Here is a 20,303-nt window from a genome sequence, read left to right on the forward strand (position 1 = left end):
GTTTCATCTCAGCTTCTCTAGCAGACAGATCCTCCCCCATTCTACTCCCTGCTCCAGCTTGGCACAAGAGATAAAATGAAAAAGGGTAACTCCTAGCAGCTGGCCCTGGAGATAGCAGTGGGAGGGAGCAAGAGAAAAGAAACATGTAGGAGGAGTGGAAGGAAACTACTATTTACATATTCTTAAGCCAATGAAAGTACCTCCATCATTTTCTCTCAGGACAGATTCAGAGAGGCAGCACAGAGCAACAGTTCAAGATAGGCATTTCCGGTGGTCAAGTGGAGAAGGGCAGCCTGCAGCCATGGGACAGGGTGAGCCAAGCCATTTCTCCATGGGGCTTACTTGACTATCAGTAGCTCCTCCATATAACATGTTTTATTAATAGAAGTAGGATGGTGGTAGAAGTGATTGTGGTATGACTATGGTGGAGGGTGGTTGTAGGTGCTGGTGGTAGGAGAGATAACAGTTATGTGACTCTAGTGGGAGGGCAGTAGTAGGTACTGATGGTGGTGGATGTGATGGTTGGTGGGGCTATCTTGGGGAGTGGTAGTGGGTGCTGTGGTGGTGGCAGCAATGGTATGGCTATGGGTGGCAATACAGTAGGTTGTTGGTGGCACATCGGTGGTCATAGCTGTGACAATGATGATGACAGTTAACATGGAATTATGTTCTTATCATTAACATGGATTTATGGCATCACTACATGATTATTCTCCCTAGGTTGTGATACATACAGGAGATAACCCTGGGGAAGCATGAGGGTGTCATTGCCTCAAAGCTAAGTGGGAGAGAAGGGGAGGATGCAGAAAGCTCAGGGACCTCTGCATAAGTCTGTTAGTATATTTACAAGACTCACTGTAAATAAGAACTGCCTGATAGACTGTCGTAACACTCTCAGGCCTCCCTCCTTGGAGAGTTTTCTGGCCTGCATGGTGCTGTGGGTTTGGTGAGCCTTTAGGTGAAAGAGCCAAGTATGATCTCAGGTGAGTTGGTTCTACTCTCTGGCTCTCATTCTTCCCATCCATAAAACAGGAGAATCAGCTCAGTGATTTCAAAACCAGCTCTAAAAATCATCTGACTGTGTTTGAAGAAGAAAGGAGTAGGGATGAACAAAATTGTGGGTTTTATTAATTATTTTTTGGATAGGAACCAGAGAGGAAGGTCAACAGTGAGAGCAAGCACTGCTCTTACTAATAATAGTAGTAGTCTCATTTAATGGGACTTCCTACATGTCTGACATTGTGCTAAGTGTATTATTACATTAACTCATTTAATTTCTCCAACCTGCAGGGAAGGATGATTATTCTAAGGAAGAGGAAACTGAGGCTCAGAGTGGTTAAGTTACTTGCTTTAGGTGGCACAGCTAGTGTGTAAGTTGAGACAAGGATTTGAACTTCAGTCCAACTCTGACTCTAAGGGTCTCTGCTTTTACTTAAGTTGCCACATTTACCCAGTCTCCATGATTTCTCTTTTCAACAATAGCCCTGGGGATCAAGACCTGCGACTTACAGATAGCAAGAAACAATGAGGAGCACCACACCAAGGCCATCAGCTCCCAGCACCTCATTGTGAGGAGAGGGCAGCCCTTCACCATCATCCTGCACTTCCAGGCTCCAGTCCAAGCATTTATACACACCCTGAAGAAGGTAACCCTCATTGCACAAACTGGTAAGTGGGACTCTTTGGTGGCAGGACTCGGGGGCTCCAGGACCTCCTCAAGGAACAAAGGGGCAAATGGCCCACACTGCACTTGAGCCTCAAGAAGTCCTGTCCACCTGACAGGGTTGTGGTGAAGATGAGATAACATGCCTAAAAAAACCAATGTTTATTGGAGTGTGTGGGTGGCTCAGTTGGCTAAGCCACCGACTCTTGATTTTGGCTCAGGTCATGATCTCAGCTCCTGGGATCAAGCCTTGCACTGGGCTCCACATTCAGCGGGCAGCCCACTCGAGGATACTCTCTCTCTCCCTCTCTCTCCACCCTTCTCCCTGCTCTCTCTCTAAAATGGGTAAAATAAATATATTTTTTTAAATAGTGTTTAAATAGTGTGATTCAGAAGTTGCTGAGCATCATTATCACTAAGAGGTTTCTTTTGACTACAATTATATCAGTTTTGTAGAAAGGCCTGAATGGAACTAATCTAGGCTTAAGATAACATTTAATTGCTGCTATTTATTGAATTTGTACTACATGTTTGATATTGGGCCAAGTGCTTCACATGCAATACCTCATTAAGATCTTACATCTGCCCTACAAAGAAGGCATACTACTACGCCCATTTTATACAGTATGAACTTTTTCTTGGTGTAGGTCCATGAGCACTGAGAACTTCTGCTCTCCCACGATGCTTTAGGCCTCCCATTACTGGATGGGCTGCTTCCATTCTCATCGAAAACCAATTCTCACCTGTTCCAACTTTGTGATACTTGACTTTATTACTCTGAATTGTGACTGGAAGGTCCAAATGGCCAATTCATCTCTGTGTGACTGCAGGAGAGTACCCTTCCAAGGCCAACAAGACCCAAGCCATATTCCCAATTTCCAGTTTGGGGGACCAGCAGCGGTGGAATGCAGCAGTGGAAGACAGAGATGACCAGTCCTGGAAGGTCTCTGTAACTGCACCCGCAGATGCTATCATCGGCCACTACTCACTCCTGCTACAGGTCGTGGGCAAGAAGCCACTCCTCCTAGGCCAGTTCACACTGCTCTTTAACCCTTGGGCTCAAGGTGAGTTTGGACCTGAGCCAGCCTGGGCTGTACAGGGACTCAAGACATAGTAGCTGGGGCACAGCTTTGGCAGGAAGTGACCACCCCAGGCCCCAGAAGATAGTTCCCTCTCTAAGAATAGCCCCAGTACTCAGTTACTGAGGTACCTGCTCCCAGGATGAATGGCCTCTCAAACCCAGAGTCTGCATTAGTCTCACCCTTTTCTGTTTCCTCCCTGGGCTCTCATAGTCTGCATCCAGGATAAATCCAGGTTTTGTGAGACCTGACCTATACAATTTGGGGGACACTCTTTAAGACAATGAATACAAAAGCTTGAATAGCTCAAGCCAAAAAGGTCTGTGCTAGGGAAGGGCCCAAAGCTTCAGCTTGATCAGCTCCACAGTCAATCTGCCCTGTTTGATTGTCTCTGCTTCTCTTCAGTTGTACATTCTGTTCTTACTCCAGGCTGCTGGGTCCTCTCCACGTTGACCTGTCTAAATATTCAACTAGCAAATTAAACAGCTAGTGTCTCGTAGCTCAGTAGACTAAGGGTGGGCTTTCCTGAGGTCTGGTGACCTTCCGCAGCCCAACCAGTGGCCACCTCTGGCAAAGCTCAGCCTTGGCTGTTGGGGCTATTTCATCTAGAAAAGATCATTAGACATGGTTGACAGGCCCCGAACACAAGGAGGGCATCTCCTCTTCCTTCCCATTCTAAAGGTTGAGTCTGTGTTTACTTTGTAAATCTGCCACACAGCACCTTACCCCTTATCCTTGGCACTTCTTGAAGCATTGCTTGGGGGAATGGAAAACAATTTTGACCAGCTTTCCTGTCCTTGCTATCCCAAACAACAAGAGCAGAGCCTTTTTCTTTCAGGAGTTTTCACTGCCAGCCTGAAGGGCCCTCATTATAAGGCAGAGCTGGAAGACAAAAGGAAACATAGGGAAGCAAAAGAAATCTTCCCGGGTTCCTCCAGCCAGTCCCTGACTCTCCTTCTATGTGGCATCTGAAACCCAGTGGGTTCCCTCTCTCCACTTTTCTTGCTCAGGGTGGGGTTCTCCAATCCCCCTTCCTTCAGATAGCCCTTCTTATCCTGCGTTCAGGCTCTTATTTCTTGATCCAAGGGGATAAGCAGGTAGAGTAACAGATGAGAACCAGTGCCCATTCAGGTGCACCTGCCCCACGTAGGTACATGTGGAGTCAGGGCCCCTTCAGCTGGGGGAGGACCCATGGCTCTTGACATATGTCCCTCCAAAGTTGAGGCTGTAGTGTACCTGCCTCACTGACACCAAGCCCACATCCAGAGCTAGACCCTCATGGCCAAAGCAAAGACACAGCAAAGATTGTTCTGAGACCATGCTCAGTTCAGTGAGAACTCTTAGTTCTGCCTCTATACTTGGCTTGAACTGCCTAGGAAGGCCTCTCTATGTGAGTCCATATGGAGATGTTTGTGTGCACAGGGGTGAGTTATTGGCTCTGCTTATCTGGGAGGTGATTAAGAGACTTTCGGATTATCTGAGACTCAGTCATATTTTAGCATACTTGGAGATGGGACTCTTGGATTTGAGAGGAAATTTTACATCCTCTAATGAAAATCCTATTCATAAACAGAGAACTTTATAAAAGGGGGCCGCATCCCAGGGGGGAATCCACAGGTGATGCTACCTGTGCTCTGATAAGGTACCTCCCAGAGCGCTGCAGAGCCTGGGGCCAAGCACCTCAGTTTGAAATTATTTCATAGAGAGTACTCAAAATGGAGGGACAGGAGTCAAAGGCTCCTCAGGCACATGGTTCTGTGATTTTAGCCCTCAGTTTCTTCAGGGTTTCCTGATTTTTAATATCCTATCCCTCTGTTGTTTGGGGTACCCTCATCCCAGCAGATGCCTGGAAGGATAATCTGGAAAGTCTTTTCTCTTATTAGTCCCCAGGAACAAACCTAAGCACCCTCCTCCCCTCCCCCACCCAGCAACAGGTGCAGTGTGAGACACTTGGCAAACAGTGCAGGTCCCCCTACTACTCCCAGCTTCCTAGAGGTCCTCCTTAAAGCCCACCACCCTCTTCATGAACCCCAGCCCAACCCTTTGAAGAAGGTAGCAGGAGAAGCATGAGAGACTGTGGAAGTCTTAGACCCACTCAGGCGCCACCAGGGCTTCCCCTCCAGCTTCTACTTCACCCAGCTTCACTGTGCTCTCACCCTATCTTACCAGACATTCCTCTTCCCTTCTGCTCACCATGTCGATCTATGTTTGATCGGGTTTTTTTCTGAAACACTATTTTTTTAACACTTAATTTTTAAGTAATATTTACACCCAACGTGGAGCTCAAACTTACAACCCCAAGATCAAGAGCTGCATGCTCTACTGACTGAGCCAGCCAGGTACCCTGAAACATTATTTTTAAATTGAATTTATGAGACATAACAGGCCCACTGGAAAGTTCCCTAGACTGCTGCCAAATTCTCTTAGGCCAAAAGCACTCTGGTGGGTTTTTGGGAACCAGTAGGCTTTTTAAGGTTGGCTTGTTCCTGTCCATTTGGCTGACCATGAAAGCCACCTTGGCTAACCCAAGGACTCTGACCCCTTTCCCCACTCTGCACCAGAGAAGAGTCTGGGTCCCAGTGGGGTCAGTGAAAAAAGGGAGTTCTTCCCCAGTCTTTATCAGGCCCAAAGCTGAAGGGAAGGAAGGCCTGCATCCAAACCTGAGCTGGGAAGGGAGGGCAGAGCCCTAGATGCAGAGGGTGGGCCTAGCATCCCACTGGCCCTTATCCCTGCCTGCTTTTCACCAGAGGATGCTGTGTTCCTGAAGAAGGAGTCTCAACGCAGGGAGTACGTGTTGAACCAGCATGGCCTCATCTACCTGGGTACAGCTGACTGCTTCCAGGCAGAGCCCTGGGACTTTGGCCAGGTATGGGGACCTTTGGGGAAGGACAGGGGCCAGTGACTGCTCCATAACCCTCAGTATTCAGTCCAGACAGAACTGGCAGGTCCAAAAGGCTATAGGTTATGAGGTCATTTCTTTTCTTCTTTTTTAAAGATTCATGCCATAAGTTTATTTATAAACATATTGAATTCAAGAGTTTGATCCATTTTTCAAAGAGATTGCACCTCTTAAAATGTTCCCTCCCCTCCACATCTGTTTAATGGCTTAATCAAAACACCTTTATTTCTTAAGCAGTTAGAAGAACACAGGTCACCTTGGCTACTGTACAGAGTATCTGTCCCACCTTTTGGGTTGCCCGATGGCTTTCTTCCTGAAACTTACTATAAAATAAGCAAATCCAGATCCGAAGTACATAGTCATCAAAATTAGTAACTTCCACTTGTTTTCTGCTGAAAATGACAAATTCCTCTCTGGGCCCTCCTCACAGTGGCTCCTACAGACCACAGAGGTTGTGAACTTCCAAATGCCCATCCCAACATAGCACTGTTGGGAGTTCTATGAAAGGCACAGAGACCCAAGATGGAAGAAATGGTGGGACCACACCAAATCCTCCTGTTTTCACAATCTTGCTGCCTGGTGTGTCAGAGAGGCTTCTTTTGGCAATTTCAGCCATGTGGCGCCTCTCTTTCCTCAAGGCCATGTCAAACCATCCTTCACAGCTTCCAGAGTCATCTTCCTAAAGACCATGGCACATCAAACCTCTGTTAAATTCCCACCATCTACAGAATAAAAACTAAATTCCCTGGCTTGGCACCTAAGGCCCTTCATAGCCAGGCCACTGTATTCCTTTCCTCAAAAGCCACCCACTTCCAGCTTCAAGCCATCCCCTGAACAAACAGGCTGAATATGCCTAGAATACCGTCCCTCCTTTATCACCCCAGAAAATTCCTACCCATCTTTGATGACCATCAGAATGTTTTCCCCATCCCCCAAAGGTAATAGTGACTCCACTATGCCCTCTGCTTTGGGTTGCCATTTCTCCTAGAGCCCTGGCCATGTTGCTGAGATCTGTAGTCTAAGTGCCTACATGTCCCTCTCTGCTCCTAAACTGAGGGTTCCTCAAGAGCAAGAGCTGCCTTGGTCTCCTCCCCATGTGGGTCAGTGCTGGCAGGAGCAGTAAGAGCACACCAAATGGGAAACAATAGATATGAAACAATACAGCTTTGGTCGTCAAGGACTGATGCCCTCTCTCCCTGTCGGGAAAGTCAGACAACAGAACAGGCAAAGGATGGGACTGCCTGGACACAGCAACCAGGGAGCACGGTGGAAGGAAGGGAAAAGCCAGAACTGCCATGGGAGATAAGAAGGCAGGAAGGAGTGGAATCTGAGTCTGGGAGAAGGATGAGGTGATGGTGGGTTATAAGTACCCAACCTAGAGGCCTTTCATCACGGTCCTGTGTGGTCCTTACAGTTTGAGTGTGGTGTCATCAACCTCAGCCTGGGCTTACTGAGCTTGGACAAGCAGGTGGAGAAGTGGGACAACCCCGTGCATGTGGCCCACATTTTGGGCGCTTTGGTGAGTGAGGTAGGGAGGGAGGGGAGGCCGGAGTGGGGAGGAGATGAGACAGGAGCCCTTGCCAGAACAGATCACATTTATGGCCCTGGAAATCTTCAAATCACAAATGGTCCCTTCTCCCAGGGTATGGGGGTCAGTTCCTGGACAAAGTCTGAAGGAGGAGGGAGGATGATAGCATCCACAAGGGAGATAACACCAAAGGGAAGTGTCATCCCTTGGGACACAAGCCAGGAGGACTACAACTGGCTTGGATTTCCTCAGGGCACTCTTCTTTCCTTTGCCTAATCCCATCAGCCCATCCTGCAGGCTTAGGTCCAGGGGAAAGAGAGGGTGCAGTCTATCTTACCCAGTGTTTGCTCAAGTGGCCAAAGGGGCTTGTTTCATTTCTAAATTATTCCTAAGAACATACAGACTGGGAAGGTAGTTTGGCGCTTCCCACTGTTCTTTAATGTCCTTTCAGAGGAATAATGAATTCCCCGTTTCTGCTGATGCCTCTGGACTCCCCTCTGAAGAGGTGGAGAGGGACCAGGTCAACCTGTGAGGAGGAGGAAGCTTGGGATAAGTGGGCCTTGAGGCCTCAAGTGCAAATGACCTCAAAGGAATCAGGGTCAGGCAAGTGAAGGAGCAGTGAAACTAGCCTCCAATGAGAGGCAGCTCTCTTGCCCCTCTTATGATGTGAACTCTGTTTGCCATTGTAGTCCACAAACCCCAGCTTCCAGAGGACTAGATAAAAAGGAGCATTTCCCAGACCCCACCCCTAGAGTTTATAATCCAGTGGGTAGGGTGAAGTCCAGGAATATCCAGAAGATTCTGATACAGGTGTTCTAAGCCCTCCTTACCCACTCCCCCACCCCGAGGCTATTCTGTCCTGGGCCCCACATAACATCCATACCTTTCCACAAACAGCTGCATGGTCTCAAGGAGAAGAGTGTCTTGCCCACTCCACGGACCGACACCACCCAGGAAGGGGTCTTGCTGTACAAACGCCGGGGCAGTGTGCCCATCCTGCGGCAGTGGATCACAGGCCAAGGGCGACCTGTGTATGACAGTCAGGCCTGGGTGTTTGCCGCAGTTGCTTGCACAGGTACAGAGCTGGCTTGCCTACTGCACCCACAGGTCACCTTGGCTACTGTACTTGCCTTCTGGGTTGCCCGTGGCTTTCTCTCTGAAACTTCCCCTGCCCTAGCCCCAGTAGAGCAAGCCCCAGGCCTCTGTCATATATTCTGTAAGCCCGCCCTGCTGTATATGCTGCCTGCTGTGTAAAATTTTTGTACCTCATTTCTCGGCCTTTAGGCATCTCGTGCCTATGTCAGTCCTCCCTTCCTGGGTCTCAGTCCCTTCTTCTTTCCGCAGTGTCAGGTGGCATTTAAGACCATGCCAGCCCAGAGGAGACACTGAAAACACTAGCTATACATACCCAGGCCTCTCTGGCACCCCCTGACTCTGGCCTCTCCCATGCAGTGCTGCGATGCCTGGGAATCCCTGCCCGCGTCATTACCACATTTACGTCAGCCCAGGGAACTGGTGGACATCTGTTTGTAGATGAATACTACAATGAGGAGGCCCTTCAGAATGGAGAAGGCCCAAGAGGCAGAATCTGGTGAGAAGCCCAAAGAGAATGAGGTCCCAGACATGGAAAGGCTCCAAGCCCACATGGTATAACCTCATGGCAAGCCCCACATACCCTGAGGGACCCCAGCAGAGCGGAGGCCTCCAAATTCTTGTAGGCAAGATGTTGCTGGTCAGTCTTCAGCTCTTCAGGACTACTTTTTCCCTGCTTGAATTATTCACTTTGGTACCTTCAGGGTCTTCCAGACTTCCACAGAATGCTGGATGACCCGGCCTGATTTGCCCCAAGGTTATGACGGATGGCAGATTCTGTACCCAAGAGTTTCCGGTGGAGGAGGAGGTAAAGCCTGGGGTTAGGCCCAGTACCATCCTGGGCTGCGCAAAGCTGCACAAGCTGAAGGACTCCCTCAGAAACAGGGCAATAGGAGGTCTAAAGGGGGTCTGCTTCCCCTAAAACAGGAGAAGTGGAAGGAATGATAGCATCCAGCAGAAGCCAGTGGGCTCAAGAGAACAAAGGTGTTAGCCATCTAGGCCCAAGACCCTGGGGAGACTCACCCTATCTTACAGCAACAGGTGAGGGAGCAGAGTCTCAATGAAGGATAAAAGGTCTATAGATAGCTGGTGGATGTGCTGGGTTAGGAGCTTGTAGGGTGGAATTTCTAAGGTTCTGGATATGGATAAAGGGAGTATCAGAATACTCTCAAGCTCAGAGAAGGAACCTTCAGGAGCCATAAAAACAATTGTTCTTCCTTTCTCAGCAGCAGAACAATAAAAGAGCCTGAACATAGTAAGTTTTCAATAAAGGTGACCTATTCCCATCATATCCATAGTAGAGCTGGCTAAGGAACTCTGGTGTACTCTGTTCCTCTGAGGCTCTACCTGCCCACCTTCTGAGAGGGCTCCTGCCACAGGCCATGACCAAAAAGTGCTGTCACTAAATAACCGTGAATTTCACCACTGCAATGCCCTTTCAGAAACTCTGCCTAGTGCCGACCCCTGACCTTGATCTCAGGGAGGGAAAACAGGATATAAGATGGGGACTGAGGTTATGAAGCTCTGACTCAGGGAGAGATCTAGTCATGGTTCCTCTTGCTCACTGACCTTTTTCTCCCTCAGTCCTGGAGTCCTGTGATCTGGCCCCTGTCAGAGCAGTAAAGGAGGGGACACTAGGGCTGTCTCCTGCAGTATCAGACCTTTTTGCCGCAGTAAATGCCTCATGCATGGTCTGGAAGTGTCGTGAGGATGGCGCGCTGGAGCTGACCAATTCCAACACTAAGTATGTTGGCAACAACATTAGCACCAAGGGTGTGGACAGTGACCGCTGTGAGGACATCACTCAGAACTACAAGTATCCTGAAGGTACTGGGCAGGGGAGGGCCCCAGGCTTCTCAGCACTGAAATGCCAATAGAAGGAAAGGGATGGGCCAGAAAGATGCAGGCCAGAGTCACTGTCTTCTTTTCATCATATAAAATAGGGTTTTTTTTTTTAAACCCCATTTGACACTATTGACATTTTGGGCCAGATAACTCTTCATTGTAGGGGGGCTATGCATCATAGGCTTATTAGCAGCATTCCTAGCCTACATCCACTCGATGCCAGCACCACACCACAATGGGTTGTGACAACCAAAAAGGTCTTCAGGTCTTTCCAAATATCACCTGGGGAGCTAAATTGCCCCCAGTTGAAAACCACTACTATAAAACAACACACTTAATACCAAGCCCAGCTTCCAGAAGATGTTCTCCCTCTCTCCTTCTCACCTTCTCTTCCAGCACCCCAAATCTGTTGCTTCCTCCATTTGGTTAAAGGCACCACTGTTACCTATTTGTTCAAACAAGAAGGCTTGCACCTGTCTCAACTCTCCTCCCTTCACTGCCCCACATTACTCCCACCTCTATTTCCTCATCTCCTTCGACACTGCCTATAGACAATTCAGGGCCTCAACATCTCATCTGCAACATCATGCCCTCCTAACGGGACCTCCTGGATCCAGTTTCTCCATTACTGTTCCCTTTCCAGTTTAGTTTCCAGAGTGAGCTTTCTAAAACACAGAATAATTATGTTACTCCCCTGCTCTAGAATATTCTATGGCCCCCACTGCCCTTGGAATAAGTCAACTCCTTCACTTAGGAAGATGTGAGTCCCTGCAGACCTGTCCTCAGAGTCAGTGTGATTTGTCCAGAAGCTTGCTCTCCCACCATTCAAGGGGCAAATGCATAGCACTTGAAGAACTTGGTCCTTGAGTGACTTGAAAGAGATGCTGTATCTGTAGTGGATCTGCCCAATGCAGACTTAAAAAATTTTTTTAAATTTAAATTCCAGTTAGTCAACATACAGTGTAACATTAGTTTCATGTGTACAATATAGGGATTCAGCACTTCCACACATTACCTGGTGCACATCATGACAAGTACACTCCTTAATCCCCATCACCCATTTCATCTATCCTCCCACCTGCTTTCCCTCTGGTAACCATCTGTTTGTTCTCTATAATTAAGAGTCTGTTTCTTGGTTTGCTTCTCTCTCTCCCCCCTCTTTGTTCATTTATTTTGTTTCTTAAATTCCACATATGAGTGAAGTTGTATGGTATTTGCCTTTCTCCAACTGACTTATTTCACTTAGTATTATACTCTCCATCCATGCCATTGCAAATGGCAAGATTTCATTATTTTTTATGGGTGAATAACATACCAGTGTGTGTGTGTGTGTGTGCACGCGTATACATTACATCTTTATCCATTCATCAGTTGATAGATGCTTGAGCTGCTCCCATAATTTGCTGAGTTGTAGAAGATGCTGCTAAAAACATCAGGGTGCACGTATCCCTTTGAATTAGTATTTTTGTATTCTTTGGGGAAGTACCTACTAGTGCAATTGCTGGATTTCAGAGCAGTTCTACTTTTAACTTTTTGAAGAAACTGCATACTGTTTTCCACAGTAGCTGCACCAGTTTGCATTCCCACCAATAGTTCAAGAGTGTTCCCCTTTCTCCGCTTCCTCACCCAAACCTGCTGTTTGTGTTGTTGATTTTAGCCATTCTGACAGATGCACAGTGATATCTCATTGTAGTTTTAATTTGCATTTCTCCAATGATAAGTGATTTGAGCATCTTTTCATGTGTCTGTTGGCCATCTGTATGTCTTCTTTGGAGAAATGTCATGTCTTCTGCCCATTTTTAAATTGGACTATTCATTTTGGGGATGGTGAGTTTTATAAGTTCTTTGTTTTGGATACTACCTTTTATTAGACATGTCATTTGCAAATATCTTCTCCCATTCCATAGGTTGCCTTTTAATTTTGTTGTTTGTTTCCTTGCAGAAGCTTTTTATTTCAATGTAGTCCCCATAGTTTATGTTTGCTTTTCTCTTGCCTCAGGAGACATGTCTGGAAAGAAGTTGCTCTGGCTGGTATCAAAGAAGCTATTTTATGTTCAAATTTTTATGCTTTCAGGTTTCACATTAGGAGAGATTTTTTTTTTAGGCTAAATGTGGCCTTAGAGGTTTGTAAAACTCTTGTGACTTTAGAATTTGAGTAGCAGTGGGTAGATGAATCTTAATTTTCGACTTTTATTAGAAGGGTCTATACCCTCTGGATAAGAGGCCTGCTTTATTTCCTCCATTGCAGGATCTCCTCAAGAAAAAGAGGTGTTGGAGAAAGTCCAGAATGAGAGAATGGGACATAAAAAAGACAGTGGCATCCATCCTCCTAGTCTCAAGACCGCTGAGACTCTGTACATGTTTTTGGAAGCACCCAGCTCCCTATACCTGGGCGGGAATGCCCAGTTCTCAGTGAACTTAGTTAACCCCAGTGACCAGGAGAAGGCAGTACAGCTGGCAATTGCTGTACAAGCGATATACTACAATGGCATCCTTGCTGCTGAGCTCTGGAAAAAGAAGCTGTCCTCTATGCTTGATGCCTACATGGGTAATTCTATGGCCCTGCCAGACAACCCCAACCCCTTGCTGCCACACTGGGAGGCAGCAGCCATGGGGCACCTTGAAGGTCTGAAGATATGGTTTCTAGCCTCTGGTGTGCCCTCTGTTTCTCCGTCATTCAACACATATTTATTGAGCTTCATATAGAAAAAAGCCTCCACAATTCCAACTGCAGTCAGATAGGTAAATGCACCATAGAAGCAGGAAAAGAATTGTTTGATAAAGTAAATAGAGCACAATGGCAGGGAAGCATCTCACCCAGGCTGGAGCAGACTACTCCCAGGTAAAGCAGACTGCACTGTGTCTGAAAGGATGAGTAGGAAGGGCAGTGACAGGTAGAAAAGTGAGTCACAAATATTCAAGGCAGAAGGAACAACAGGTGCACAGGTTCTTCCTCCTCCCCCAAATTCCTACTTAATTGGTCTGGAATGGGGTACAGGAATTGGTACCTTTTTAAAAATGTTTTTATTTATTTATGATAGTCACAGAGAGAGAGAGAGGCAGAGACACAGGCAGAGGGAGAAGCAGGCTCCATGCACCGGGAGCCCGACGTGGGATTCAATCCCAGGTCTCCAGGATCGCGCCCTGGGCCAAAGGCAGGCGCCAAACCGCTGCGCCACCCAGGGATCCCAGGAATTGGTACTTTTTAAAAGCTCCCTATGTTATCCTAGGGTTGAAAGTTCCTGAACTAAAGCAGTTGTTCTCAAACTTTGCTGCTTATCAGAATTGCATTGGGGAGTGTACCAGAATTGGGGAAACTTGATGATCAGCCTGCATCCCAGACTAACTAAATCAGAAACTCCATGGTTGGATTCAAACATCAAAAACTGTTTAAATTCATTGGGTGATTCCAGTGTGCAGACAAGTGAGAATCAGTGGATTACAGCTTGCCTGCATTATTGCAACAGCCTTCTAACCAGCTCCCCTGCCTCCAATCTCTCCACCACGTTCCCTTTCTGAGGGGAGCAGGGGCTGGATCATGCAGGGGCTTGTGTATCATGCCAAGGAGTTTGAGTTTTGTTCTTTGGTCAGTGGGAAAACTGGGAAATTTTTTAACTAGAGGGGCCAATGTGATCAGAAATCCATTTTATTTTTTTAAAGATTTTATTTATTTATTCATGATAGACATAGAGAGAGAGAGAGAGAGAGAGAGAGAGAGAGAGAGAGAGAGGCAGAGACACAGGCAGAGGGAGAAGCAGGCTCCATGCCAGGAGCCTGACGTGGGACTTGATCCCGGGACTCCAGGATCACACCCTGGGCAAAGGCAGGCGCTAAACCGCTGAGCCACCCAGGGATCCCCCAGAAATCCATTTTAAGAAAAGAATTTATGTTTGAATGGAAGGAAGGGGTCATACTAGAATAATGACTCAACCTTGGCTACATGTTGAATCACCTGGGGTACTTAAAAAATACTGCTGCCTAGACCTCACTGCCAGACTCTGATATGATTGATCTGGCTCGCCTGGCGTAGAGATTGTTTTATAAAGTTCTCTAGATGATTCTAATGTGCATCTAATGTTGAGACTCACTGGATCAGAGGTTAGGTTTTGTAATAAATAGTCAAAAAGGACAAACTAGACTAGCAGCACTTGAAATGAAGACATATTAAGGAGGTAGGATAGATTGGACTTGTGGATATGTGTTGGGGGGAAATGAGAGGATAGCTTCCAGTTTGGATGAGCCTCTTGAATTGGGAAAATGAGGAAGAGCAAGTGTAGGGGAAAGGATGATGTCTGTGGCAAATGGGGTTTGAAAGTCCATAAGACTTCCCAGAGATGGCCAGTATGCAGCTGAAACTTAAACCTGGCATTTAAGATAGAAGCTTGGGTTGGAGACCAGATGTGGGAATCCCAACACAAAGGGGACTGGCAAGTCAGGGCACTGATGAGCTCCTGGGAGTAGAAGAAGGGCTGTGGGAAGAGAGGAGGGTGAAGGGGGAATCCAGGCAGCACCAGCATGTAGGGGGCAGGCAGGAAAGGAGCAGGGAGCAAGAGAAATGGAGAAGTCAAAGAGAGGAAGGAGCACCTAGCAGGGGCAGCAGAGTGGCATGAGATGTCAAGGCCAAAAGTAGACTAAGGGAGTAGTCCTACTAAGAAGCAAAGGCAGAGGCCAACTTCCTGGGGATTAAACTGATGGAGAGTTGAGGAAGCAAGACATGTATGCAGTCCTTCCTGGAAGCATCGACAGAAAAAGGAGACAGGCTGAGTGGTCAGGCAGGGACACTGGGTAGGGGGAGGGTATCTTTTTGTTTATTTAAGGTGAGACAGCAGGATTGGCTTACATGCTGAGGAAAAGAATCAACAGAGAGGGAAAGACTGAAGCCTCAAGAAAGATGGTTTATAATTGATGCTGCAATGCTTGGGGGACATGAAGGCAACTAGAGTAACTGTAGCTTATTTTTGGCAAACAGTGTTAAGTGTTCCATATGCATTATCTCATTTATCCTTACAACAACCTTCTAAGACAGCAGCCACTGTTATCCCACTTTACAGATAAGGAGACCAAAGCACAGAGAGGTTACCTAATTTGCCCAAAAGTTACACAGCAGGCAGGGGAAAGGTCAGGATAGGGCATAGACTTAAAAAGTGGAGATTGTGACCTGCAAAGGGAGGACACCTCATCTTCCTCAAGGTGATGGCAGTAGGGGTTGATGACTGTATCTATGGGTTGGGAATGGGAATGTAAGCTTGACAATAAAGGATGACTTCATTTCCTCTGCAAATGGGAAACAGAAGCAGAGAAGAAGAAACTAAGTAAGCATATAAACAGTAACAAATGTGCAGTGGGGCCTGAGATAAGCACCTCAGTATCTCATTTAACACAAGCCATCCCATCCGATAGCATTATTATTAGACGAGGAAACCAAGGCCAGGAGAGCATAACTTGTTCTAGTTTGCAGGGGCTTTCCACAACCCCACTGAGGTGGTCTGCCAAGAGTGTTGGCAGAAGCAGTGATAGTGGCAGGGGGTGGGGCCTCGAGTGAATTCAAGTTGGAAATTGCTGTGAGAAATGAGGCATCTTTCTGGCTTTGGTGAGACACTTACTCCTTTGGACTGTGTGTAATATTGCCTGTTGCCAAGGCACACACACTTAGGATTTGCACTAACTCCATCTCTCCTATGTTTCAGTTAACAGTATCACCAGCAATCTGTCCTTCTTACATTTTGATCAAAACCCACCAGAGAACAGCTTCCTGAGACTCACAGTCATGGCCACAGCAACACACTCTGCATCCAGCCTCAGCTGCTTTGCTCAGGAAGACATTGCCATTTGTAGACCACACCTTGCCATTGAGGTAGGCACCAACCTTTCCCCAAATCACTCTTGTTTGCTCCTGTTTCAGAAGGAATCAAGAGCCCCTCACACTTCAGGGTGAACAATTGTGCTGTAGGATTGCCAGAAAATACTATCTCGAAAGCTCCTTCTCTTGAAATAGATGTTTTCTTACATATGCTATTAAGGTTTACATTTTCCAACTTCTTTTATTGAAGTATTTTAAAAATCAGGGCCTCCCCATTGCTGCCTCCATATTTAGATGGCTAATACTAGCCTATATTTATTTAGAACTTTATATGTATGCCAATGAATTTTCACCTTCTTTCAATACAAAATCCTTATGAGGTGGAACTATTCTCATTATTCAGATGGGAATACAGTCCTAGAGATGATCATACTCATGATCATGAAAATGGGATGTCTTAGAAGCTTATGGCTCTTGATCTAGTCCTCTTTTCACATGTCTCCCCTGACCAAAATGAATGCAATCTGGTGTCAGCCCTAAAAGAGATTATATTAAAGTAAGGAGACACAGTGTTTGGTCTTTTATGTAAAAAGACAAAAGAGGTACAAAGTCACTAATGAGGTAAGTGAAGTAGGGGATTAATTTCAGCTGGTGGGTTTGAGGAATACTTAATAGGAGGAGGAGGCATTTATGCTGGGCCTTGAAAAATAGGTAAGCTTTATTGCTGGGGTTGAGGAAGGCCATTGCAGGCAGAAGACTTAACAGGGAGTCCCAAAAGAGGGGAAGTCTGAGAGGGATGCTGGGATGTCACTTAGTCGAGGGAAGAACAGGTGAGGCTGGAAAAGGGGACTGGGGTCAGACCATGAAAGACTCTGAATGCCAACCAAAGCTGAATTCTAAGGACAATGGGAACCACTCCAAGGTTTCTAAATGGAGGAGAGGCAACATCAGAGATGGCCATGGATTAACCAAGGTAAGGGTAAGAATAAGTGCAGGAAGACCAGATAGAGGACTAAAGAAGTCAGGTGTGGAGTTTGGGTCCAGATGGCAGAGACAGAAGAATAACTGAGGGGAGTACAGGGAGAGTGCTTGGGAGGGGAAGCAGTAACTGTGGCTCTGTGCTCCTGGCATCCGCTCCAGATTTTGCCTCTTCCCACAGATGCCAGAGACAGCAGAGCAGTATCAACTTCTTAGGGCTTCAGTTAGCCTCCATAACTTCCTAGACACTCCCATGAAGGACTGTGTGATCTCCATCTTTGGAAGGGGGCTCATTTACAGAGAGAGAAGGTACAGGTAAGAGACTATGAGCTTCTCATCTACCTGAAACATCTCAGCCGGTCAGTAAGGCAGTTGAGATGGGTCCCTACCCAAGACTAATGCCTGTCTTTTTGCTGTGTCCATAGAGACAGGGAATAAACTCTTCTGAAGTTGAACTAAAGGATTAGGGCCTCTCTCATCCTGGTAGACAGGAGTGAGGGAGGCTATGTGCCCCCAAGGGCATCCACCTGACCCTGACCCTGATTGCTATTCCGATCATGCAGGGAGAGCCTGGGTATTGCTATAATTGCAGGCATGGAGGTTAGGTCTGAGTACTAGAGAATGTCACAGGTATTCTGCCTTCTGATATAGACAAAGAGCTGCATTCTACTAATGACTACTACAATATAAAATTTTGTTTAAATATTTCTTTTTATTCCTATTCCCTATTCCTACCACAACCCTTCATATTCTTTTGTTAGTATGTGCATCCTTTCATTAGCATGTGTAAAATGTGTCCTGTGCTTCATACGCCTGTATTTTTAATTTACGTAAATGATGTTATGTCTAATCCATTTTCCTTATTTTTCTTTTTTTTTCATTTTCCTTATTTTTCACTCAGAACTGTTTTTGAGATTCATCCACATATGTTCAGCCCATTGCTTCTGCAACATAATGCTTTATCCTATACATCCCATACTTTCTACCACTCCATTCCACAGTGATGGGTACCCAGAGTGCCTCCAACTCTGGAACACAAATATTACTGCAATGAACATCCTCACACACCTTTTTTTTTTTTTTTTTTTTAGATTTTCTTTATTTATTTGAGAGAGAGAGAGAAAGACACAAGCAGGGGGAGAGGCAGAGGGAGAAGCAGATTCCCCATTAAGCAGAGCCTGATATGTGATGCAATTCCAGGAACCTGGGATCATGACCTGAGAGAAGGCAGGCACTTAACCAAGCCACCCATGCACACCCTCACACATCTTACATAATAGTTTGAAACTCTGGCCGGGGAGGAAGGAGATGTATGCCCAGGAATGGAATTACTGTATCACAGAATATGACCTGGTTTGACTGGGTACTATCAGATTTGTTTGCAGAATGACTGCAGAAGTCCACATTTCCTCCAACACTAGAAGAGTTGCTATATTCCTACCATTTCTCCACTCTTGGCAATACTCAGCTTTCTCTGTTTCCCCAGTCTAATAGTAGTAAGGTATTATCTCATTATTGTTTTAATTTGCAACTCTTCATATTTTTATTAGCCTTTTCTGTTTCCTCCTCTGTTAAAGGTTTGTTCTTATCTTTGCCCTTTTTCCTTTTGGTGTTCCTGCCTTTTCTCTTTGTTGATTTGTAGGAGCTCCCTGTATGAGTCCCTTGTTGGTTTCAGATGTTGCAACTATCTTTCTTCATTATCTCTTCTTCCCTCATTGTGTCCATAGCACCCCTTATTGAAAACACAGTGTACAGTTCAGAGCTCATGGTACCTACTCCTCAAATCCCTGGTAGTTGACTGGTTATTGAGCCACTGCCTCAGCCTTATGAAACCCAATGAGTCACTCTTGCCAATAAACTGAGAGGAGGGACTGCCAACATTTAACTATACTTTTGTGGTATCCCAGATCAACAGTAGGGGAAAGCTCCTCCAAGGAAATGTGCTCCTCCCTTCGTCAATGTAAGAAGGTCCATGGGCAGGCCAGGAGGTTACTGATGGATGCCAAACACCACCTGTTAGCATGCTGACAATTTCTGTATATGTTCACTGTACCCTCACAGCACTTAGCAACAGGAGAGGTCCAAAACTACAGATTTTCCAAACATACCTTGGTACTATTACCAAGAGTGGGACCAGAATGAAGTCATTGGTGATAAAATAACAGATGTAGCCTGGAAGCCCTCAGAATAGGATGTTTCTCTTCTTAACCATGCAGCCGCTCACCAGAGGGAGGCTCCTATCTTTCATCCCCTGAAAACCTCCTCTGTTTAAACACTAAGATACTTAAATGTTGATTTCTTCACAGTTCACCTCTTCAAGTAGGGAAGAGTCACTGGGACCAGTAAAGCAATGGGATAGAACCACCACCTGCTTTTTCCTTTATTTCAGATTAGCTACAGTGTGGCCCGGAAACATCTTGCAGACCCAATTTCAGTTTACACCAACACAGGTGGGGTTCCAGAGGCTCACTGTGGAAATGGACTGCAATCTGTTCCAGAACCTAACCAACTACAGAAACGTCATCGTGGAAGCCTCTGAACTTTCTGCTTAAACCTCCATTAAGTATCTCATAATTAAAGTCTGAAGTTGATAACATGAACTTGGCCCACTAGAGAAATATGAAAACTATTAAGTATATAGAATACCAGCCCTTGAAGAGAAAATAAAAGAACTAGACTCCTTTTGTACAAAGTTATATATATATGTTTTTGGTTTACATTACTTGTTGTTTTGACACTCTCTGACTTTAGTTCCTTCTCTTTCTAACTCTTATTACAAGTATAAAATGGCACTTGATAAGAGTAAATTAAAACTCATTTGACATAAGGAATTTCAACCCAAGTATACACTACTTGCTCAAAAGAATGACTGCTATGGCTGATTATACCTAAAAAGACCATGTAGACATCGGAAGGGCAGATGGGATAAGTCACATCTATGCAAGGAAAAGGACTGGCATTAGATGTTGTGGAGACCCGCAGTACATGCATAAAACCCAAGTCAGGTCACCAGAATACACATCATACAGGTTTATCTTGCTTTCCAATATGTGATCTTCTAGACACATGCAAAATTATAATTAAGTGGTGATGGTTGTGCAAAAGGAAAAGGCCCTTAAACTGAAAAGGCCCTTAAAATTATATAAACTATTTTAATACACTTACAAAGTTTTGATTTATAAAAATTTTGTACTTACATTTGGAGAGACATGTAATATATAACAATAATACAAACATATGTAAGAAAAACAAATCTGCTCAATAAAGTGGACAAACCTAATATGTGAGCTCAATACCAAAAAAATAATTTTAGAGGCATGGATGCAATAATATTCAGAAGGACTTAATTATAAGAATAATGATATTATATAACACACTGAAGCACTCAACGGGGCTTTGAAGTCATCTCTAAATAAATT

The 20,303-nt window shown here is 45.7% G+C and overlaps 1 protein-coding gene across 2 annotated transcripts; it reads left to right on the plus strand.

The window, feature by feature from the left end:
- Nucleotides 1–216: 216 nt before the first annotated feature.
- EPB42 (erythrocyte membrane protein band 4.2) lies at nt 217–20,280 on the plus strand. Of its 2 annotated transcripts, XM_041746000.1 has the most exons (13): nt 217–311; nt 1,483–1,668; nt 2,494–2,727; nt 5,490–5,608; nt 7,056–7,160; nt 8,067–8,244; nt 8,622–8,760; nt 8,966–9,069; nt 9,846–10,088; nt 12,355–12,654; nt 15,794–15,960; nt 17,066–17,199; nt 19,274–20,280. In XM_041746000.1, exons 1-13 carry the CDS (start codon nt 302–304, stop codon nt 19,434–19,436), a joined length of 2,082 nt encoding a protein of 693 aa, XP_041601934.1. In that variant the 5' UTR covers nt 217–301; the 3' UTR covers nt 19,437–20,280. The 2 variants fall into 2 exon arrangements, with proteins under 2 accessions (XP_041601934.1, XP_041601935.1); XM_041746001.1 differs by lacking the exon at nt 12,355–12,654.
- Nucleotides 20,281–20,303: the final 23 nt, after the last annotated feature.

Source organism: Vulpes lagopus, chromosome 2 (genome assembly GCF_018345385.1).
Source record: "Vulpes lagopus strain Blue_001 chromosome 2, ASM1834538v1, whole genome shotgun sequence".
Taxonomy (NCBI): domain Eukaryota; kingdom Metazoa; phylum Chordata; class Mammalia; order Carnivora; family Canidae; genus Vulpes; species Vulpes lagopus.